This window comes from Crocodylus siamensis, chromosome 4, assembly GCF_052110815.1.
Source record: "Crocodylus siamensis isolate JL-2025a chromosome 4, ASM5211081v1, whole genome shotgun sequence".
Classification (NCBI taxonomy): Eukaryota; Metazoa; Chordata; order Crocodylia; family Crocodylidae; genus Crocodylus; species Crocodylus siamensis.
Genome location: NC_143398.1, coordinates 163634059 through 163655745, shown reverse-complemented (window position 1 = coordinate 163655745; position 21687 = coordinate 163634059). Strand labels below are relative to the sequence as shown.

The following is a 21687-nucleotide window of genomic DNA, read 5'->3' as shown; positions in this document are numbered from 1 at the left end:
CCAGCAGGGCGCTACAGTTGCGCTGGAGAGGCCCAGTGTGGGCCAGAGAGAGGCGTGGTGGTTGCCTAGAAGGCAGAAGACCCAGAGAAGGGTCAAGGGGGCCAGGCACGGCTGCGGCCACCTGAGCCCCAAGAGCGCGAGGCGCGCGGTGTCGGCCCCAGAGAGGGCAAGGCCCCAGAGCGGGGCCGAGAAGGAGTGCGCGGTGTCGGCCCCAGAGAGGGCAAGGCCCCAGAGTGGGGCCGAGAAGGAGAGAGAGCGAGCAGGCGAGGAACGCTGGCTAGGGCGGCAGTAGCGAGCCAGGCCCAAGGGCACCGGTATTAGGGCGGCAGTAGCGAGCCAGGCCCAAGGGCACCGGTAGTCGGGCGCTGGTAGCGAGCCGGACCCAGGGGGCGCCAGCGATAGTCGGACGCCGGTGAGATAGGAGCCTGGCCCAAAGGGGCGCCAGGCAGGCGAGGAGCCCAGGGTGCCCGAGAGAGAGGGCACCAGAGGGGCGAGGGACCGTACAACGTCCCACGGGACAGCTGCGAGGCTTGGGGCGTGCTGAAGGGGAGGTTTGGAGGCGCATAGCCCTTAAGGTGGGGCGCATAGAGGCACCCCATTCGGAGTAGGGGCAGGAACATCAGAACCGTTAACTAGGGGAACAGAAGCAGCCTCCCATTTAACCGTTTAAGATCAAAGTCGTGGCGGGCGAGATTCTGAGGATGCTGAGTCCACCCTAACGTGGCGGTAGGGGGCGCTAGGGAGTTCACGGCCACTCCTAGGCCCCACGCCCTCACAGGGAGAAACTGGGAAAATACTTTTACAAGTGCAAGGCAAGATAGATGTTGAGAGGATCAGTTATTTTCCTTTTAAATGTAAAGATGCTTGACAGGTGCTAGATAACTTCAAACAAGAAGTCAGCATGAATTTGAAGGAGCTCAACAAATTTCAGTAGAGCAGGTACTATGCTGTCAGACTCTGGTGTGCATAGCAAAAATAAGGGTTCAATTGATTTAAAACCAACTTCAGAATAAATTATAAAGACTAGAAAGTGAGGAGTACTGTTTGAGTTATACTTAAGATTTTACCCTGGCATTTTAAAATAAATTGTATATTGATTAGATTTTCTTTTTTATTTCAGGATTCAGACTGAAAGAAATGAATATGGTAGTGAAACAGATTTATATGGACTTGTATCTAACATCTTGGAAGAGCAAGATAAATCACAGCCATATTTTGCTGAGGGGTTAGTATACTGTATATATTCCTGCAGAAGCATTTATTTTCCTTCTAAGTTTCTTTGTTTATTTAACCATTTCAGCATATACTGATGGCAAAAGTCTTTAGCTCTTAAACCCATTTCCAGTTTTACTAAGTAGATAGTGATGTGAAAAGTTCTGACTAGACCAGTGGTACTCATCTTTGTCCTGGTGGGCCAAATGATTGGCATAGGTCTGGTCTGCAGGCTAGATCAGACCCTGCCCCCCCAGAATCAGACCAGCATGCCTGGATCCAGATCACACTGCTTCTGCCTGGTCCTGTATATAAGAATCAAGACCCTGTGCCACCTCCACCTGGACCCATATGCAGGGATTGGGGCCCACACCACCCTGTGCAGCAGATCTAGCATGCAGGGCCATAGCCTGTGGAGCTTCTCACAGACTGTGGGGAGCCCTGTGGGCTGGATGAGAAGACACAGTGGGCTGGATCTGGCCTGCATTGTTGACTAGTGGTTCTCAACATCGGACTTGAGGCAACCCTTGGAAGAAGCCAGCTCTTTGTTTTTGCTTGTTTCTTGACTACAGAAAAGTAATACAGCAATTCTGTTTCAGATGATTTGGAAAGACCACAACAGATCAGAACGTTTTTGACATTGTATGGATTCCTGTTTGAAATCTCTGGCCTTATCTTGCAAATCACATATAGATGTTTCCACACTTAATAGTGCTCATATTTTATGGCACCTATGTAAAAATTAAAAAAACAGTCAGAGGAGCTCAAGGTGCTGCAAGACTCTGGTTGAGAATAATTGCACTGGATTTTAACTTATATTCTGACAAGTACTGTAAATAGTACTGTATTAGCTAGTACTCTAGAAATGAGTAAACATATTATAGCCACATTCTCTGGTTAATTTTCTGCAGCAGGATTGATTTAGATCAATGGTGTTAAACATAGGGTCCACAAGCTGTATCTGGCTTGCAGAACTGCGGCATCTGGTCTGGTCAGCTACTGGAAGTTGGGGGCGTGGCCAGTAAGGGGTGGGACCACCCGCAGAATTTGAGGCCCTTAGAGGCAGAGGAATGAACGAGGGTTCAGCTGATACAGTCCTGCTTATCTTACTGCTGCTGCCACAACCAGTCCCTCTGTTCCCACTGCCAGCCCATCTAGCCATGCTGCAGTTAGTTGCCTTTGCCCCAGGCCAGATCCAATCAATGAGAAGCCACATGATCTGGATCCCAGCACAAACTGGGTTTGACACCCTGATTTAAATAGTAGGTTTGATTTGTTTTGTTCTGTTTTTTGTTTACTTGTTTGTTTTTTGTTTTTCCCCTCACCCCATGCCTTCCCCCAGTTAATTGAAACCCATAAACAAACAACAGGGGTTTTTTTATTTTGCTTTTCTTTCAGTAGTTCATTTAATATTTTGTGATGCATCTGTCATTTTTTCCATTCCTTAAAACAAATACTTTGGGCTACATGCACAAAATTTTTGTACTCTTTCTAAACTTAGAAGAGGCTTTTATGACTCTTATATGGTCCTCGTTACCATGGTCTCCGAGTACTGCATAATCTTTAGCTATTTTATCCTAATATTCTACACTATAGGTGTTATGCCTACTTCACAGAGAGGAAACTGGTACAGGAGGATTAGGTTTAGAAAAGTATTTGGGTATCTAGTGCTTGTTGATTTCCATGGAAGTTAATCGCCAATATACTTCTGCTGATCTGGGCCTAAGTGACTTGCCTTAAGTTACATAGGACTTCTGTGATGGAGCACAAGATTGAGCCCAATGGTGTTTTTCCAAATTAAGAGAAATACAATGGTCATGGAAATCATAGCCTGTTGAAAATATTTCTCTTCTGAGCAGTTCAGATTGCAAAGCATCAGGGTTCTACTGCAACATTTCCAGATAGCAGTGCTGAGGGAGATTCCTAAGCCCCCTGCAGAGATGAGATTTTGTGAATTATCTAGGGATATACAAAGCCAAAGCAAATAGGTGTGCAGGACCACTGAGATGTTCCAACTATTTTAAGTGGCTTTTATTTTAAATAGTGTTGGTTCTGCAGTTAACTATGTGACTCAGTTGATGAAGTTCATCTGATCTAAGAGGTGGTGCCCTTTGAAGTGAAAGTTGAAGCAAGGGGCTGAGTGACTTATGTTTTATTTGGCAACTCATTGTGAATTAAGCAGGTTGTGAACCAGTGAGAGAGAAAATCCAGATAATTTATATATACAAATTGCTGCATAAGTAGGAGACAATACTTTAAAGGCATTGTGGTCTGTGGAAGGGATATGGAGGGTTTTTTTGCAAGTCAAAAGTCAATGAAAACTAGTTAAAGGGAATTGCAAACAAAAGTAGAAAGGAGAATGGTGGAAATGATAGTATATTGGGATGTCTATCATGTAAGGAAACTGGTGGGTTAAAGGGAAGAAGAGTGATCATCCAAGTTCTTTTTCTGCTTCCTGTGGGAGGAAAACCAAAGACAGATTTGTAAATATATGCATGTTTCCTTTTTCTAGGACCTGCACCTCCAGTTTAAAATCAGTATGGCCTGTGAACACCACAAGACTTGCAGACCACCATGATTTGTTGTCAGAAAGTAAAAGGCCTGTAGTTGCAGCCATGTCTCAACATGTTTTTTATAGTGGTGAATCCACATCCGCTGCTGAGAAACAATACTTGCATAGTAGTAATCTTGCATCACAACAGAAAACAGATGAACTTTATCATGGATTTCCTAGCTTAGACCTTGAAGAGCAGTGGTTGTACCCTTCTAGGAATGATCATGTCAGCTGTTACAACATGCAGACTAATGAGAATGCTAAGACACCATTATTCCAAAACTATCCATATAACAAAAGTTCTTATACACTACAAACTGGATTTTCAGAAGCAATAAAAGAATCAGGAGCAGATCCATATTCTTATGGAAGAGAGAAGGTATGTTCCAAAGGACCTGAGGCACAGTTGCAACAGAAGCGGGCAGAAATGTTTCTTTCACAATTTAATAGATACAGTGAAAACACAGACTACTGTAGGTACCCCGAATATTCTAATCCTAAAGCAAAACATAATAAGAATACAAACTTTAATGTCCAGGATGGTAAGAAATTAGCCAATGGAATATCTGAACCACCAGGTATGGACACAGATACCTACACTAAGCCATTTCAAGTGAAGCCAGCAATTCAGAAAAAAATGGAAGATACTATTCCAGATCAGCAGAACTTCACATTTTCAAAGACTGCGGGGCTCTTGTCAGAACAGCAATTTGGAAATGAGCCTACGTTTATGACTGATTTTGGGTTAAAATCAGAGTATGGTTTAAAATCGCATATAGCTTGTCCAGGAAGTAGTGAGTTTGTAAACGCCACAGAAAAGCAACAGTTTTCCAAATCTGATCCTCAAAGTTCTGATTATTTTAAAACACTTAGCTTATTATCACACTCAGCAACTACATCAGTAGGCACCAATGTAAGGCCAACTTGGATGAGTATTCAAACTAAACCCAATACTTCTGTATCATACCAGAATACAGGTCCTTTGAAGTTGAATCATTTACCTGCTGCTGCAAAAGGTTCCAGTCATTCTAATGATTTTCCTCAATTATCATCTTTAAATTTAAATAATAATTTGTTTCAGAAATACTGCCAGGATAATTCATCAGTGTTTTCTAGTTTTGATTTTGGTTACAGTGCTACAGAACGAATTCAGTCTGCTAATTATATGGAAGGACTAACTAAGGTTGGAGAAGAGAGTCTCTTTGAATCAGTTACTGACAAGAAAATAAAGCAGTCAAATGGATTTTGTGAGAACTACTCACCTCAACAGTATGGGATCATTGAAAATGTGAACAAACACAATTTCCAAACTAAGTTGCAGGTTGGACATTATGATTCCGAGGAAGGACAGAAACACTTGGATGGATTGTCACAGAACACCTACCAAGATCTGTTGGAATCTCAGGGTCACTTTAATAGTCATAGACAAGGAAGTGGAGATAGTAATGCTGTTAGTAACCGTGTGAATCGTGCACCAGCTTCATGCTTTTCAAACAATTTTATGATGGGTGATTTAAGACAGAATTCTAACTTTCAGCAACTTGGTTCGAATGGGTTTCCCTTGAGATCCGCTCATCCATTTAGTCATTCTGTTGTTCCTCTGATAGATTCCTATGATTTATTTTCTTATGATGATTTAAGTCATCTATATCCTTATTTTAATGATATGATGTATGGTGATGGTTCTTTCTCTGGTTTTGTACCAACATTTGGATTTCAAAGACCAATTAAAACTCGTAGTGGACCTGCCAGTGAACTTCATATTAGGTTGGAAGAATGTTATGAACAATGGAGAGCTTTGGAAAAAGAAAGAAAAAAGGTAACAAATATTTATGCAAAATCTCCAGTATACTTTGTCATGAGTCTAGTTTAGAAATGACAGTTTATTCCCCTAAGGCAGCAAGTCTAAATCTTGACAGGTTTTTGGGTTTTTTTGGTTGTTTTAATTTTTATTTTTTTAAGGTTTGAGAGTAAATTACTTTATGGGGATTTAGGGAAAAGAATACTTTCATGATATAGAATGAGAATGGGAGGTGAAAGGATAACCTTTGATTCCAGAGATATCATGCACTGGTTCTGGGTGCAGTTTAGGCTGCATTTGCAACAGAGTTCAACTCACCAAAATTGTAGCTTATTCTGTGAGTATAAAATGAATTTCTGGAGAAATTGCAAGTAAATCTATTATCTAATTTAGGAATTAGAATGAGTTTTAAAATGATCCTTTAATGCATAGGTGTAGTCCTTTTTAAATTTAATAATGATCCTAGTAGTAGATTCTTTAAAATTCCCTTGTAATTAAAATTCAGTGGAATCATATGCTATATATCTAATATCTGAAGAACTTTTTAGGATCAATAATATATCTGTTATTTTTCATAAACTTACTCGCCTATTAATAAAAAGTTTGTTCTTTAGCCTCTTCTACAGAAAACTGAAGAACTACTTTATTCAAAATGGCTGCCATTTCTAGTACTTCTCAATGGGACAATGGCTTGGCCACTGACTATCCCCCACCAAATATGACAGCTTTTGGCTCCTGACAACATAGTTGGCTATACCCTATTTGGGAACAATGGGACTGGCCATTCTGAAAGTGTAGTTCTCAAAATTTTCTGAAGAAGAATTTGCCCTTCTCTGTTTAAAAAAACTATCGGTTTGAAATATACTGGCAAAAGTTATCATGAATTACTTTTGCAACAGATGTGCTGAACAAGGAGGATGGTAGAAAAAGGGATATTTATATCTATTTCCTTTAGAAAATTCAGGAGAGAGAGAAATGAGTGTATGTGCATAGAAAATAAAAGGGAATTTAAAGATCATGAAGGAGGGGAACAGTAAGGTTTGCGCTTAAGGTGTTTTTGTGGTATTCCAGTTAAACAAAGCAGCTGTAATCTCATTTTACATGGCCAGTGTACTGTGGTTATTTTAGGATACTTCAGATAGATAGATAGAAAAAAGTTCCTGTATGCTGTGAATTTGATGATGAAAGATCATATTTCATATTTTCAAATATTCTTTTAACAGTTTAAAAAATAATTAAATGATCATTTGATAGTATTCTTAATTTTTATCATTATTATTCATGTGCAAAAGAACTTTAGACAAATACTGTATTAAAATTGAATTAAGGTTGAGGTGCATATAATTCATTATAAGGTAAAATACAATGCCAGGATAATTTTACTCAGGAAATTAAAGAGGTAAATTTTAAACTGAAGTCATGATCATGTTAAGGTGTGAATCATGTACACAGATGGTTTCAGCTGCTAAGTATTTAACATTAGGTTTTGATTATTTTCATTCTCTTAATTCTGAACATAAATAAAACGCTATATTTATAATTTAGTGGTTGTTTTGTGGTGTGCCTACAAGGAAAACACTTAAATGTTTTAACTCTGCATGTTCAGATCTTAACAGATTTCTTTTGACTTAAGTTTTCTGGTGTTACAATACTTGATTTGGCATTAAAGACAACTTACATGTAATGTATTTTGATCTTAACTTTACAGTATTTAATCTGTTCTTGGTTTTTGGCTGCAAATTAATGACCATTAAAACATACATGAATTAGCCTTATTCAAGAAATCAGAAAATGTAATTATTAAAAATGGTTGCTTAATACTGTGGTGTGGTGCAGTGTTGTGGCATCATTAGTGCTCTATGTTCATGTTTCAGGATAAAAGCTGTAGCGTAAGTCCTTATTTTAAATAACAGTTACTTTGAGTGAACAGAGTCATTTCAGTTTAAGAATGCAGAAGATTATCATATAAGGGGGTAAACTGGTATTTGACTCCCCCTACTGAAATTTGTGAGGAATGACACATGAGGCTTAACTCGCTTGAACATGCCGTTTGTGTGAACAAAAATGCACTGCACCAAAAAAAAGCTGTCCATGATAAACTTTTCAGGCTCTCTACATTAATGCCCATGTTGTCTCCGTAGCCCCTTAGAGAGCTAGTGATCTGGTAGTAACTTTTTTTGAGACTGGTAGACTGAATACTATCCAGATTAACGTTTTGCTACCCAAATGATTTCTATAACTTCTAATTGTTTTAGCATGTATATATTCAGAATTATTAGGAAGAGCAGCTTCTTGGAGTTTGTTTGTTTGTTTGTTTGTTTGAATGTGTTAATAATCTGATTTGTTCTTGCTTCTTGCAGGAAAAATTAGAAAATGCACTTCATTTAACTTGACCAAAAAAACCGGTCACATTCTGTTTTTGCATTTCTTTGTCAGACTGAATCTGCTCTTGCCAAGAACTACCCAGGAAAAAAGGTTTCTAGTACTAACAACACACCAATTCCAAGGCTTACATCAAACCCTTCAAGAGTTGATCGCTTAATTGTGGATCAGCTACGTGAACAAGCCAGAGTGAGTTTTAAAATCACTTAAAAAAAAAAAAAAAGTATATTCATAGAACTTTGTTATTAATGGAAGAAATGTATACTGTATACAATTAAGTAAAGTTAGAAAGGATAGTCTAAAGCAGAGATGGCTATCTGCAGTACGTGTGCCACAAATGGCAACAGACAGTCTGTGTGGCACATGGCAGATTGGGGAGGGGGACAAGCAGCACAGCAGTGGATAGATTGGGGAGTGCAGAGCAGAAAGAGTGGCAGAACAGACAAGGGAAAGAGACTGTAGTGGCACTTGGGGAGGGGTACATGGCTAATTTGTTGCAAACCTGCCAAAAAGTTGGCCCCTGCTGTTCTTTTCTAAAACAAACACGAGCTATAACATTTACAGAAAATATGATCTTTAAGAATCTGCTATACTTGTATTTTCCAGTTCTTTAGAACTATTTTGGCTGGCCTGTGAAACAGACACTTTATATCACAACTATTAGGCTTCACTCAAGTTCTTTACAATTAATTTAAACTTTTTAAGCTACTTAATTAAATTGTTCAGATGTCCTTTAATGCCTTAAGGCTAGATCAACAAAAGGACCTAAGCATTTAATTGCCACTTAGGCACGTAATTCCAAAATTCAGATACAACTTCCACCTGGCTGCCACCTAACTTTGGAGGCTTTTACATTTCCTAAGCACTTAATTTTTCATCAGCAGAGTTCTTAAGAACCTAAATGGCAGTTATGGGTAATATAAGTTGCACAGTAGTCCTTGAAAGTTCTGAGCAGCTGAGCAACTAATTTGCACCCACATCCCATCAGGATCTGTAAATTAGGTACTCTTTTACCTAGGTGCCTTATTCAGAACTTTGAATGCCATTAGGAGGCAGAGTGCTTAAAACTTATGTATTGCAGATTTGGCCTTATTGTAAAAAGTTATGAATGGGAAAAGACCTGTAAATAGGTTTAGGTGCCCAGGTGCAATTGTGTTCCATCCTGTTCAGGTCCCTGAAAAAAATGTTAATACACCTATGTTTGGAATATGCTGTTAAGTCACAAAAAGCAGCAATGAGGAGGAGGACTGATCCACCTCTTGCAGTTAACTGTTTCTCTGAAATTTGAGCAGCATGGAATAGAATCGTGTCTGGGTATCTAATAGATAGAATAGAATGGGGCCTTTGTTTTTGACTCCCTTCCCATCCTTACAAGTGTAATACTTTGTCGCTTCCATGAATCCCTTCAATTCAGGTCACTTTTGATTCACCATCTTCAGTTATAGAAAAGCCCAGGTACTTCAATATTGAAGTATTTAACTTTGATAATAAAACTTAAATTCTTTTTCCTGTACTGATCTGGTCCCCATGGTAGGCAGTATCACACAGAATATTTTACGTTAAGTCTTACGTATCTTATTACAAGAATGGTAAACCTTCTTTTGAATGTTTTTCTTCTATTTGGTACTTGCTGTTCTGCCCATCCATCAAGGAGGGGCTGTGAGAGAAAATGCTTTGGGACCCCTGCAAAGGAATTGGGCGCATCCCTTTCCACCATTATTAGTGGAAAAAGTAGAGCTATTCAAGGGAATAGCTCTAAAAATCTAAATGTATAGCAAAGCATTTCAGTTATGGTGTGCGCACGTGTGTATGTTTAAGTCTACTCTCTTCTAACATGGTTCTTAGAACCTAGGGTTACAAGTTTGCTGGAAGGAGATGCTGGCATTTACTTTACGGCAGGGTCAGCAGCCTTTGGGCCACATCCTGCCTGGGAGGTGCTTGGATCTGGCTTGTGTAGCATAGGGAATCAGCAGCATGCAGCTTGGCCTTGTGTCCTCCTTTGTGCCCCATACCATGCCACTGATCCCTGCCTGTATAATTCCTGCCAGCCTCTTTGCCTCCTGTGGCATGTGCTGCCCACTGCCGCCATCAAATTTGGCCCTCCCCACTACCATTTGAGACTAGGTATCAAGTGGCATGTGGTGGAAGTGGCAGAAGGCAGCTTGGGTGCTGTGGGGAGGGGACTGCAGCAGTGGCTAGGGTACAGGTGGAAGCCTGCTGTTCTAAAAAGTTGCCAACCTGTGGGTTGGGGATATCATAATACTGTGTCTGCTAAAAATCTGAAAGGAAGGCAAAGATCCAAATGTTCAAAGGTGACTGGTGATTTCAGATTCTTGACTTTGCTACCTTTTGTTCTTTCCAAAGGTGCCTGACTTTTCATAGAGCAGATGATCAGCATTTTCTGAATTCAGCTAGTTTTTAGAGAAGCTTCAAGTTATATACTCAAACACTGAGGCACCCATAATCACTAGATTAATTTTGTGAATCTTAAACTAAACACTTGGATACTGGGGTGTTGTAATGATCACAGAACTAAGCATTGTTTATCTTTGCCAAATGAGAAACCAACATTACTGACAAGGATTTCGCCTGTTTCCAAAACTTAACTTTTTTGGAGGATATGTTATAGCAAGGTGTTGCTTGTTTAGTACTAATCTGGTCAGTTCAATTTTCACCTACATTTTAGATAAGTAAAATATATGAGCTATTGTAACAGATATAAAATGTTCATTAGGTTGTGACTTTACTGGGAAAAATGGAACGTCTTCGCAGTTCTCCCCTTCATGCTAACATTTCTACTGCTCTTGATAAACATCTGGAGATAATTCATATAGTGCAGTCACGTAGAAAGGATGAAATTGTAAATGCTTCAAATCGGCAAAGGCAAGGAGCTCCCAAATGCCAAGATGACAGAGGTATACATATACTTTTCCATGGTAGAATAATTCTTAACATTTGTTTTTATTTGATTTGGTTTTTTTTGTGAGTAGACTTTTTGATTTGTTTCAAGCTTTGGGCTTAGCCTGGGGAAGGGCAAAAAACTGGTTGAATATTTCCATGGTTTAAGTTGATATCTTTTTGGTTGGGAATATACAGTAAGCCTTTTGAATATTAAGCAAACAGATTTAATCTGTTCAACTGTTCACTTCATCAGTAAACTAGAGAAGTAGTTGAAAATGAGTTATTACTAGTGTAGTTGAGGAATAAAGATGTAATTATTTCTTTTCACTCTGTGCCTCTGTCTCCTTATTCCCTTTCTTTTCCTGAATAACTATGATTTAAGAACTACTGCCATGTTCACTGGCCATTAAATCAAGAGAGTGGGAAATACCAAACCAGGTCAGGAGGACATAGCCATAATCAATACATTCTATATCTTAGGCCCAAATCCACAAAAAGGGATTAGGGCATGTTGCTGTGTGGTGTAATGGTCCTCAGCCTTTTTCAACTCGAGGCACCCTCTCGAACTTATAGGCTGTACAGGAGGGACAGGACAGGGAGGAAAGGTGCGGGTGTGTGGCGCTCTACATTAAGGAGGAATACACATCCTCACCAGGTAGCACAAAGTCAGAGGACGGCTCATGGATGTGCTCTGGGTTAGAATACAAGGCAGTCAAGAGGAAAGAGACTTAATGGTGGGGGTCTACTACAGACCACCCAACCAAGGGGAAGAGCTAGACCAGGAATTGTTAAATCAGCTCACGTAGTAGTTAAGTCAGAGGACGTGGTCATGGGGGACCTGAACTTTCCAGACATCTGCTGGGAAGAGCAGTCAGCCAGGTCTGACCGCTCACGTAGGTTCCTAGACCAAATGCAGGACTTCCATCTAACCCAGGAGGTGCACAGCCCCACCAGGGGAGACACCTTGTTGGACCTGGTGCTGGCCATGGGTGACAACCTGGTGAGGGGGCTGAGGGTGCTCGACTACCTGGGCAACAGTGATCATCGCCTGCTGGAATTCACCATCCAGTGCAAGGTGGCAAAGGCCTGCAGCAAGGCAGCAGCCCTAGATTTCAGGAGGGTGGACTTCAATGAGCTAAGGAGAATATTCAGGGAAGCACTGAGGTCCCGGAGGGAAGGGCGAGTCAGGTGTCCAAGAAGAGTAGGAGACGATCCTCCAAGCCCAAAGGGAGGTAATCCCAACACGGATCAAAGGGAGCAGGCAGGCACAAAAGCCCCCATTGCTCACCAGAAGCATCCGGGAATATCTCCTAGCTAAAAGGGAGGTCTACACCCAATGGAAGGGAGGGGCTGTCACCAGGAAGGATTATATTGCAGTTGCTCAGGGATGCAGGGGGGCAGTCAGGAAGGCCAAGGCAGAGAGGGAACTGGGACTAGCTTCCCGAATCAAGGACAACAAGAAGTCCTTTTTTTAAATACACAGGGGGAAAAAGAAGGTACTGGGTAACATGGGGCCCCTGCAAGACACACTAGGAAATTTGGTCATCACACCAGACGACAAAACTAACATGTTTAACGACTTCTTTGCCTCCATTTTCCTGAGCAGGAACCAGATCAGCCCCCCACTGGGCCCCCCCTCGGGCCCCAGGGGAGGCGCACCTAGGCCAAGGGTCAGGGAGGATCTAGTCAGGGAACTTCTGGAGGGACTGGATGTATTTAAATCAGCTGGTCCGGATGATATCCACGCCAGAGTGATGAGGGAATTAGCTGAGGTCATTGTGGGACCCCTGGCACAGCTTTACAAGCACTCGTGGTGCTCTGGTGTGGTGCCAGAGGGCTGGAAGAGGGCCAATGTGGTTCCCATCTTCAAAAAAGGGAGGAAGGAGGATCTGGGAAACTATAGGCCAGTTAGTCTTACCTCAATCCTGGGGAAGCTTTTTGAGAGAATTGTTCTGGCACGTGTCCACGAGGGGCCAGAAGGGGAGATTATGCTTAGGGGCAACCAACACGGGTTCATTAGCAGCAGGTCCTGTCAGACCAACCTGGTGGCCTTCTACAACCATGTCACCAAATCCTTAGATGCAGGGGTAGCAGTGGACATAGTTTTTCTGGACTTTTGGAAGGCCTTTGACACTGTCTCTCACTCCGTTCTCATTAAGAAACTGGGGGACTGTGGTGTCAACACCTACGCAGTCAAATGGGTCACCATCGGGCTGGAGGGCCGCACCCAGAGAGTGGTAGTGGATGGGTCATTTTCAGCCTGGAGGAATGTGGGCAGTGGGGTTCCGCAGGGCTTGGTCCTTGGGCCCATACGGTTCAACATTTTCATCAGTGACTTGGACGAGGGGGTAAATAGCAGCACCCTGTTCAAATTTGCTGATGACACCAAGATGTGGGGGGATGTGGGCACGTTAGAAGGAAGGAATAGGCTACAATCGGACCTAGACGGGTTACAAGGGTGGACGGATGAGAACAGGATGGGATTCAACACTGACAAGTGCAAGGTGATGCACCTGGGGAGGAAGAACCAGCACCGTACCTACAGGCTGGGGAACTCCCTTCTCATAAGTGCAGAGGCAGAAAAGGATCTTGGAGTCATCATTGATGCCAAGATGAATATGGGCAGGCAGTGTGGGGATTCACTCAGGAAGGCCAACTGCACCTTGTCATGCATCCATAGATGCATCTCAAGCAGGTCCAGGGAGGTGATCCTCCCCCTCTATGTGGCACTGGTCAGGCTGCAGCTGGAGTACTGCATCCGGTTTTGGGTGCCGCACTTCAAGAGTGATGTGGACGACATGGAGAGGGATCCAGGGGAGGGCCACTCGCATGATCAGGGGGCAGCAGGGCAGGCCCTATGAAGAGAGACTATGGGACCTGAACCTGTTCAGCCTCCACAAGAGAAGGCTGATAGGGGATGTAGTGGCGTGTTACAAACTAGTCAGAGGGGATCAGCAGGCACTGGGGGAGTCCCTGTTCCCCTGAGCACTACCAGGAGTGACTAGAAATAATGGTCACAGGCTGGCAGAGGGTAAATTAGATTAGACATCAGGAGGCGCTACTTCACAGTCAGGGCGGCTAAGATCTGGAACCAGCTTCCAAGCAAAGTGGTGCTGGCTCCTACCCTGGGGGTCTTTAAGACAAGGCTAGACAATCACCTTGCTGGGGTCGTTTGACCCCAGTACTCTTTCCTGCCATGGCAGGGGGTCGGACTTGATGATCTGCTGAGGTCCCTTCTGACCCTACTAACTATGAAACTGTGAAACTTATGTGAATTGAGTGGAACCCAATTTCAAAAACTAATTTATATATTAAAATATTTACCTCCTTGCAGAGGGCCTGGGCAGTAGGGGTTGGGGAGCCTGCATTTATCTGCTTATCTCCTCACACCTCAAGATGACTTTCAGAAGATCTGGAGACATCCCAAAGTGTCTTGGTACCCTGGTTAGGATTCACTGGCTTAGTGGAATTAACAGCTGTGAGACATACTTCTACAAATGGAATCTTTGGAAATCAGCAAACCAAGCAGGGAACTGCCCATATTAGTCATCATTGGCAGCCATTGGTCTTGTGAGACCATAGAGATTGCACCTTTGGTTTACTGAGTACCACCACAGCTTCTTGAGTGGCTGAGGAGTCCAGTGCATGACAAGCAGACCCTCCGGCAAGTTGCATGTACAAACTTGGTTGAGCTTGCACTTACATGCTGAGTAGTGCCTTATCTTGCCTGCCTCTGATGCATCTTCTCTGTCTCATTGTTGACCCTCTCCATCTTGAAATGACGTAGGCCCTGCTTCCTGGCAGTTTTCCATTCACAGCAGTCTGAAGCAATTAATTCCCAGCATTGGTCACTGATGTGCAGCTTGCAAATTGTTTTTCTTGCAGACATCAACAAAATAGTGCGGGCTGTCCAAGTTGACATTTGCCAGTGATCAGCTCACCATAGAGCAGGGGTGGGTAAAATGGCTGATCTGGTCAGCAGCCAGACCCCATTTCTTAGCAGTCCCTGCCTGTATGGCTTGGGCCATTCTCTATAGAGAACCCCAGAGGCACCTGCATGGGAAAGCTCAGGTTAGGGTTGCCATGGAGACTAGCTGCAGATGTGCTGGCAGTGTGTGCAGCAGAGCAGTACAGGGAGCTACTCCAGAGCTGCTGGGAACTTGTGATGGGGGCAGCTTGCTTCAGAGCTAGGGAAGAGCCATGATCTGTAGCCTGCATGATCCAGCTAGAGGCACATGGGCAGGGGATTGTGGCTCTGCTCTGCTCCTTGCAGCGGTGACAGGCTGGTCTGGAGTCAGGGCAAAGCCTCAATTCCCTTCTTGCACACCCCTGCCCAGACAAATGTGGCTGGTCTCCATGGCAACCCCAATCTGAGCTTTCCCACGCAGGTGTGGCTGGGGTCTCCATGGACACCGGCCCAGGCCATACAGGTGTCTGTGGAGACTGGCCCAAGCCATGCAGTCAGGAAATGGAGCCCACAGCCAGTCAGATCCAGGCCATGGGCCAGACCTTGCCCGTCCCTGCCATGGAATGTGTCCTTGGGGATTCAGCCGTTGCTTATACGATTCACATGTCCTAACCGTTGGAAGAATCTGTCTTAGGAGCACAAACCTACCGGGTATTTGGCCCGTTCCAGAATAGCAAACTTGGAGATTTTTGTTACACTACATTATGCCAGGTATGTGGCGGAGACACGAAAAATGGAAACTTGTTTTCTTTCTTCATTGGCTTAAGGAGTCCACATTTTGCTGCCATACAGTAGACAGCTAAGTGCCGTAGATGGACATTGTTGTCCATCGAGTGAATGCTCTGTTTTTCCAAACTCTCTTGAAGTTTAGCCATGGTTTTGCTTGCCTTTCTGATGCATGTGTTAATTTAGGTTTCCAAGCCAAAATTTTGCAAGACGGTAGAGCCCAAGTAAGTGAATTTTCCAACCACTTCTAGGCTTTCATCATTTATTCTGACTTCAGGAGGGCAGTCAGCTTGCTGACCCATGACTACTGTCTTCAAGAAAAATGATCCATGAGACTTTCTAGTCCTGCTTTTGAATAACTAACAATTGCTGCATTGTTGGCAAAGAGGATTTCACAGACAAGAACTTTTCGGGTTTTTGAGAAATACGAGTGAGATAGCTAGTACATCCTTTCACTTTGGATTTGTAGCTTCAAACTTTCTTTTGGAGTTAGATGTTTATGGGTGGTGATACTGTGCACGGTCTTCCCTGAATATAGGTCTATGCTTCTGTAAGCAGATTTTAAAAAGGGTTATTTCATAGACATTAGACAGTAGGGCTGGAAAGGACCTTGGAAGATCATCGAGTCCAGCCTCCAAGGGCATCCTAGGTTTCTGGCTCTACTAGAGATGCAGAAGTGTGTGTGGTGTGTGTGTGTGTGTGTGTGTGTGTGTGTGTGTTCAGTATTCATAGCAACCAGCATGCTCCACAGAGGTCAGAGAAAAGGAAGTATAGAAAGGAAGCATGTTTAGCGCCCTATGTCCTTTCTGGACTAGGCAGCAGTTAAGCATAGCCTTGCAGGTTTCACATGTGTGCTCCTGGGTTTCAGTGACATAAAGCCTCATGTAGAAATGGGTATTTAAATTCATTTCTACTTAAGTGGATATAAATTCCTGCACTGTGGTTTAATATCATGTATGATCTGAAAGTTTTTCACAATGGCAGCAAAGACCCATCCCAGTCCTGAGCAGTCAGGGTTTAACTAGTGAGGAAGGATGTAGCCCTTTGTTTTGCTACTATGTTGTTTCATGTCTTTTTTCACATTTTGTGGTTACATTTATTATGGATCCCCTTCCCTCCTTCCCTCCATTCCCAGGGGAGGGCGGGGGGAAATGGCCACAAGTGTTCTCTCACAAAAGCCAAATATGTTGAGATATAAAATAAATGGATGTGGGTCAGATTATAAACTATCTCTTGGTGTGAAATACACCCATCTCATTACCTGTGATCCAAGTTGTATTTCTGTGTACCTTTCTTGAAGGCACACACCAAATAATTCTGAAATGTTTGGTGTCTTTTTTTAGTTATAATTCTGAAGATTAAGTTTGTTACTTCCCAGCATACTGTTTAATTTGCAGAAATAATTCTAGTTTCATAGATTGCTCCAAGGAGATGTCCATGTTGGAAATGTAAGAACATGTGCACTGTTGTAGAGATTTTCCTTTAAAAATCCAACTGCAGAGAGTTGTATCTAGACAGAGGAGCAAAAACTGGTTCCCCTACATAGCAAAACAAAATTTAGTGTTAATAAAAAAAGTCTGTGGTTTCCTCAGAATTCCTACACCCAACCAGACACCAGAAAATACATCTTAAATCTTGTAAGTGTACCACAAGGCTTGAACACTTTTTAATTATATTACAGTTGAATGTTAAAGGACTAATCAGACTCCCAAAAACATTAAGTTCATATGTGGTGTGGCTGATTGGCTAGGTACGTTGTAAATATGCTTAGGAGCCAAAATAGTTGGATGCCTCATGTGCCTCCCTGCCTCTTGATTTCAGTCTGCCGTAGGCTTATCGTGCAGATATTAAACAAAATGCACAGGATTTGTGTATTCTTTAATGCTTATATTTCCCTAAGCTCTGGAATACACATGGGTGTTTTGAAGTATATTGGTGTTCACATGTATATAAACATTTAGGCAGCACTTTGTCAAATTGTACATAAATTCTGCTTTAATAGATATAGCTCTGTGCCCAAGGCCCAGAGCTAAAGAGAGACTTGTACATCAAGCCCCAATAATGGAATTGACAACTCGGAGTTGGACATGAAGACTCTTTATACAGTGCATGAGAAGAGTAAAGTGCCTTTAGAATTAGATCCACAGAAACTGAATGTGCTGAATGAGGAACTGTTTAAACTAGCTAATAAGGAAATTCTGAGGACAGAAGTGTATTTTAAATTCAGACCCTCTCTGGGGCTTAGGCAACTTTCTCAGTGCTACTGGGAGGCATAGCCTTGAACAGGTGTCAGCAACCTGTGGTGCACATGCTAAAAGCATGGCATGTGAGATCATTTTGCTTGCCATGGCACAGCCAGTCCAGGCTCTGGGCAGCTGCCACTGGCTGTGGAGTCCTGGCTGCTCACAGCAGGCAGTGGGGAGGCTAAGCCCTGCTGCGAGCAGCCCAGGTTCCATGGCAGGTAGCAGCTGCCCAGAGTCCATGGCAGCAGGGGTGATTACACACATGCCTTGGGAGGAGCGCCAGGGTTGCACTGCCCCAGGCTCCTTCCCTACTGTGTATCCTGAGGTGCACATATAGCTGCCACTGCCATGGACGCTGGCCAGGTCTCTGGAGCCTGGTACAGCTGTTTGCAGCCTCCTGGCTGTCTACCGTAGCTGGCCAGGGTTCTGGGCAGCTGCAGCAGGTGGTGGGCAGGTTATAAACAGCTGCATCGGGGTCTGGAGCCCCAGAACCAGCTCCATGGCAGCAGCGACTGCATGTGCACCTTGGGGTGCATGGCTGGGAAGAGGCCAGGGGAGCACAACCGTAGTCTCTCCCCCGCTATCCTCCCAGGTCATGTGTGCACCTGCAATGAGGATCGGGCCCCTCATAGCTCCCTTGCTGTTTGCCTGTGGCGCACCAAGTCGTGGGTTGAGTTTGGGGTGTTTTTGGTATTCTGGCCAAAAAAGTGGCCAACCTCTGAAGGTAGCCATCCATGCATTTTCTTTTGAAAAGGGAACTGGGAGTTCAGTAACAGTTGAATGTAAAATGCAGACCTTGAAACAGGAGTTTGAATCCAGGATCCTCCTGCCAGGTGGATGCCACTAGGCTAGGTAGTCATGCTCACACTTTCTCTGGGCCTTTGAATTTTGTGCAAAACAGAACTTCTTCAAGAGGAAAACATATCCTTGCCACAGATTAGCCAATGGCCTGTTGGTTTAGGCCATGCTAGGAGGCAGGAAGAGAGTGCCTGGTGTGGGGAAAGGGGTGAGTGGACAAGAGGTGCAGGAAGGAGGAACCCACACATTGCTGCTGCTGTCCTCAGCTGAGGCTGGCACCCTGTACCGTTGCTCCCTGCAGCCACCCCTTTGTCCATCAGGTCCAGTAAAATAAGAGAAGCCCCACACACCCAGGTAAGCCAGGAATAGTGGCAGCAGGGGGCAGGTCCCCTCCTCCTTCCTGCACTTGCTTCCTGCCCTCCCCCCACCCCATGTCTCCTGCTGGCCCATGGACTCCGTACTCTGCCACATCCCCCACCACAGTCTGAGGTGTGGTGTGCTGCACCTTCCCCTTTTACTAAGCCCTAGATCTACCCCTGATCATGAGTGAAAGCAGTGCAGAGCTTTGAGTGTTTTTCAGGACATCATCTGAATCCAAGCAAACAGTTTCTCAAATGATTTTTTTATACATGTAACACCTTTTTCTTCCCACAGATGTCTTTGCGCTTGCTCTGGCAATTAAAGATATGAGTGCAGCAACACGCAAAGCACGTACCACCCTTTGGTGTGCACTTCAGATGACCTTGCCAAAAACTACAACTACATCTGGACAGTTAGATGTGGAGAAAGCTTTTCAGGAGATGGTACAGTCTGAAGATAAAGCATGTGAAAATATGAATAGCAGCAACCTCATAAACCAAAGGACTGAAACAAACACCCACTAATGAAATATCAGTGTAGGTAAAACCTGTATTTCATATTTAAACGAACCTTTACAGCTTAAACTAACCAGTTTTCCTCCAGATTTAAAGTTGATACTTTCAAGAAGCAAGTTCAGCTTCTCAAGACTCTAATTGCTAATTACCAGACAACACACAGAGGTATCAGAAAATGTTAATAGCTGTTGCAAAACATTGACTGGACAGAGTTAACTTACCAGTTTAAGTACTTTGATTATTTTTAGCAGCCAAAATGTTACTTGGCTCATTCTGCAGTGCAGGTAAGCACCAATGGGAACTTCTTCAATATAAGTTTATTTTAGGTTTGTGTTAGTGAGTACATTCTTAAATAATGAATCTTAGGGCTGTGACCAACAGTGGCTGCAGTCTAATAACACACAAGTGTGATTGTGATGTAAAAATGTTTTCCTTATCAAACTAATACCTGGAGGCAGGAGGAAAACAATGCAAAAGATACCCAATATTAATGTACAAATTACATATTTAAAAGGCATATTTATAAATTTGAAATTTTAGAATCTAAATTTATGAAATGCACTAGATTCTCCTAAATTAGTGATATTCCGAAACTGCTGTTATGAAACCATGCGATTTAGTGAGCGTAAAACTTGTTCAAATCATTCATGCATACTGTCTAAAAAAACTACCTGTTTTAAAGTATTTAAGTGTAATCAAAACATTACACGGTATGAATCCTGAGAAGCTGCACAGAAGCTGAAATAATGAGTATTGTTCTAATACCCTTGATTTAGTACTTTTTAAAAAGGGTATCACGAGTTTATGAAAAGTATTTTTCTTTTCTTTTTTTTTTAAAGTTACTCTTTGGCTAGTTTGGTTTGAGATCAGTTGGCATATATTTTGTTACACTTATTAGTTTTCTTCTGTATTTTTTGAGAGCTATTGAATGCTTGGGTTTTTCTGCATTTCTTATCTCTTAATATCTTTGAATAATTTATTCATTAATGTGAAATGTTGATATTATGTGGCTGAGGAGATCTTGGGGTTTTAACAATTCTAGCATGAAGTTGAACTATAATGTGTGGATTAAATTTATTGAACTACCCTTGGCTAGGTATGCTGATATTTTAAAAGCCTGTTCTTCCTGGTTTTAGAGATCCTGTTCTGCAAAAAGTGTAATCACACCACATAAATTGTCTTTAGATGATGTGAGAGAGAAACTGATTGCAAATGCAGGAGAAACTGTAGTGGAACCATATTGATCATTGATATGACTTGCAGTATTGCCATAATGAATTGCATAGGGGCAGAAAAGCAATACATCATCATACCACAATAGTCAATGCACAAGAGTGTTTAAGTTTGACATAAAATATGTTGGATGTTACAACAAAGAATACTGTACTGAATTTAGTCTGTCTAGTAAGAAATAAAAAAGCTTTTGTTGGGAACAGTGTTGCATTTTTATGTGCATTTAAGCAGCCTAACTTTTCTAAATATGAACACTTAATTTGCAATTGAATTAGCTTAAATATTAATATTTAAAGAATGATAGCACTGTAACTTGATTACATCTCTTAGAACAGGGGCAGACAAACTATGGCTTGCAGGCTGGATTTGGCCCACTTGGCAATTTCATCCAGCCTGCGGATACCCACCGACTAACTGTTCCCCACCCAGCTCTTCCACCCATGAGGGTGGGATGGGAGCAAGGTGCCCACATATACAACCCCCCCCCCCGCCCCACCATACTCTATTGCACCTTACTCCCACTTTTATGCCCAGAATGGCCCGGTCCAGTGGGTGCACAGCTTCTGGGCAGTGCTGTTGCTGCCACTGCTGCAGCCACTGGGGGACCTGCTCAGCTTCTTCAGCAGCCGACTCACTCTAAGCAGCAGGAGTGGGGGGGCAGGAGGAAGCTGCAGCTGGGTGGAAGTGTAGAGCATGAGGCTGGAGCTGGTAGCAGTATGGAACCTAAACCCAAGGGGGGTGGTAGGAGCCCAAAGCTCAGATGGGCAAGGGGAGTGGGGCACCTCCCTGCCCATCCGACCTTTGCGCTCCCGCCACCCATGGCGCAGAGGCCCCACTAGCAGCAGGTGCTGCCACTGGTAGCGCACAACTAGCCAGCACTGCACATGGGGGTGAGAAGCCCAGCCAGGCTGGTCCAACTCTATTCCACAGAGCTCTCTGCAGTGCACGTGCAGCTCCCACACTTGTGTACCACCAGGGGAAGCCCTGCACAATGG

At 43.2% G+C, this 21687-nt stretch overlaps 1 protein-coding gene across 1 annotated transcript in view; it reads left to right on the top strand.

Moving 5' to 3' along the window:
• Positions 1–20901, top strand: part of MEIOC (meiosis specific with coiled-coil domain) — a 36220-nt gene extending 15319 nt beyond the window's left edge. The window contains exons 4-8 of the mRNA XM_090044739.1: positions 1121–1225; positions 3725–5585; positions 8004–8138; positions 10684–10864; positions 19239–20901. Of these exons, the coding sequence (XP_089900865.1) occupies positions 1121–1225; positions 3725–5585; positions 8004–8138; positions 10684–10864; positions 19239–19468 (2512 nt within the window). The 3' untranslated portion in view covers positions 19469–20901. The remainder of the gene's footprint in view (positions 1–1120; positions 1226–3724; positions 5586–8003; positions 8139–10683; positions 10865–19238) is intronic.
• Positions 20902–21687: the final 786 nt, after the last annotated feature.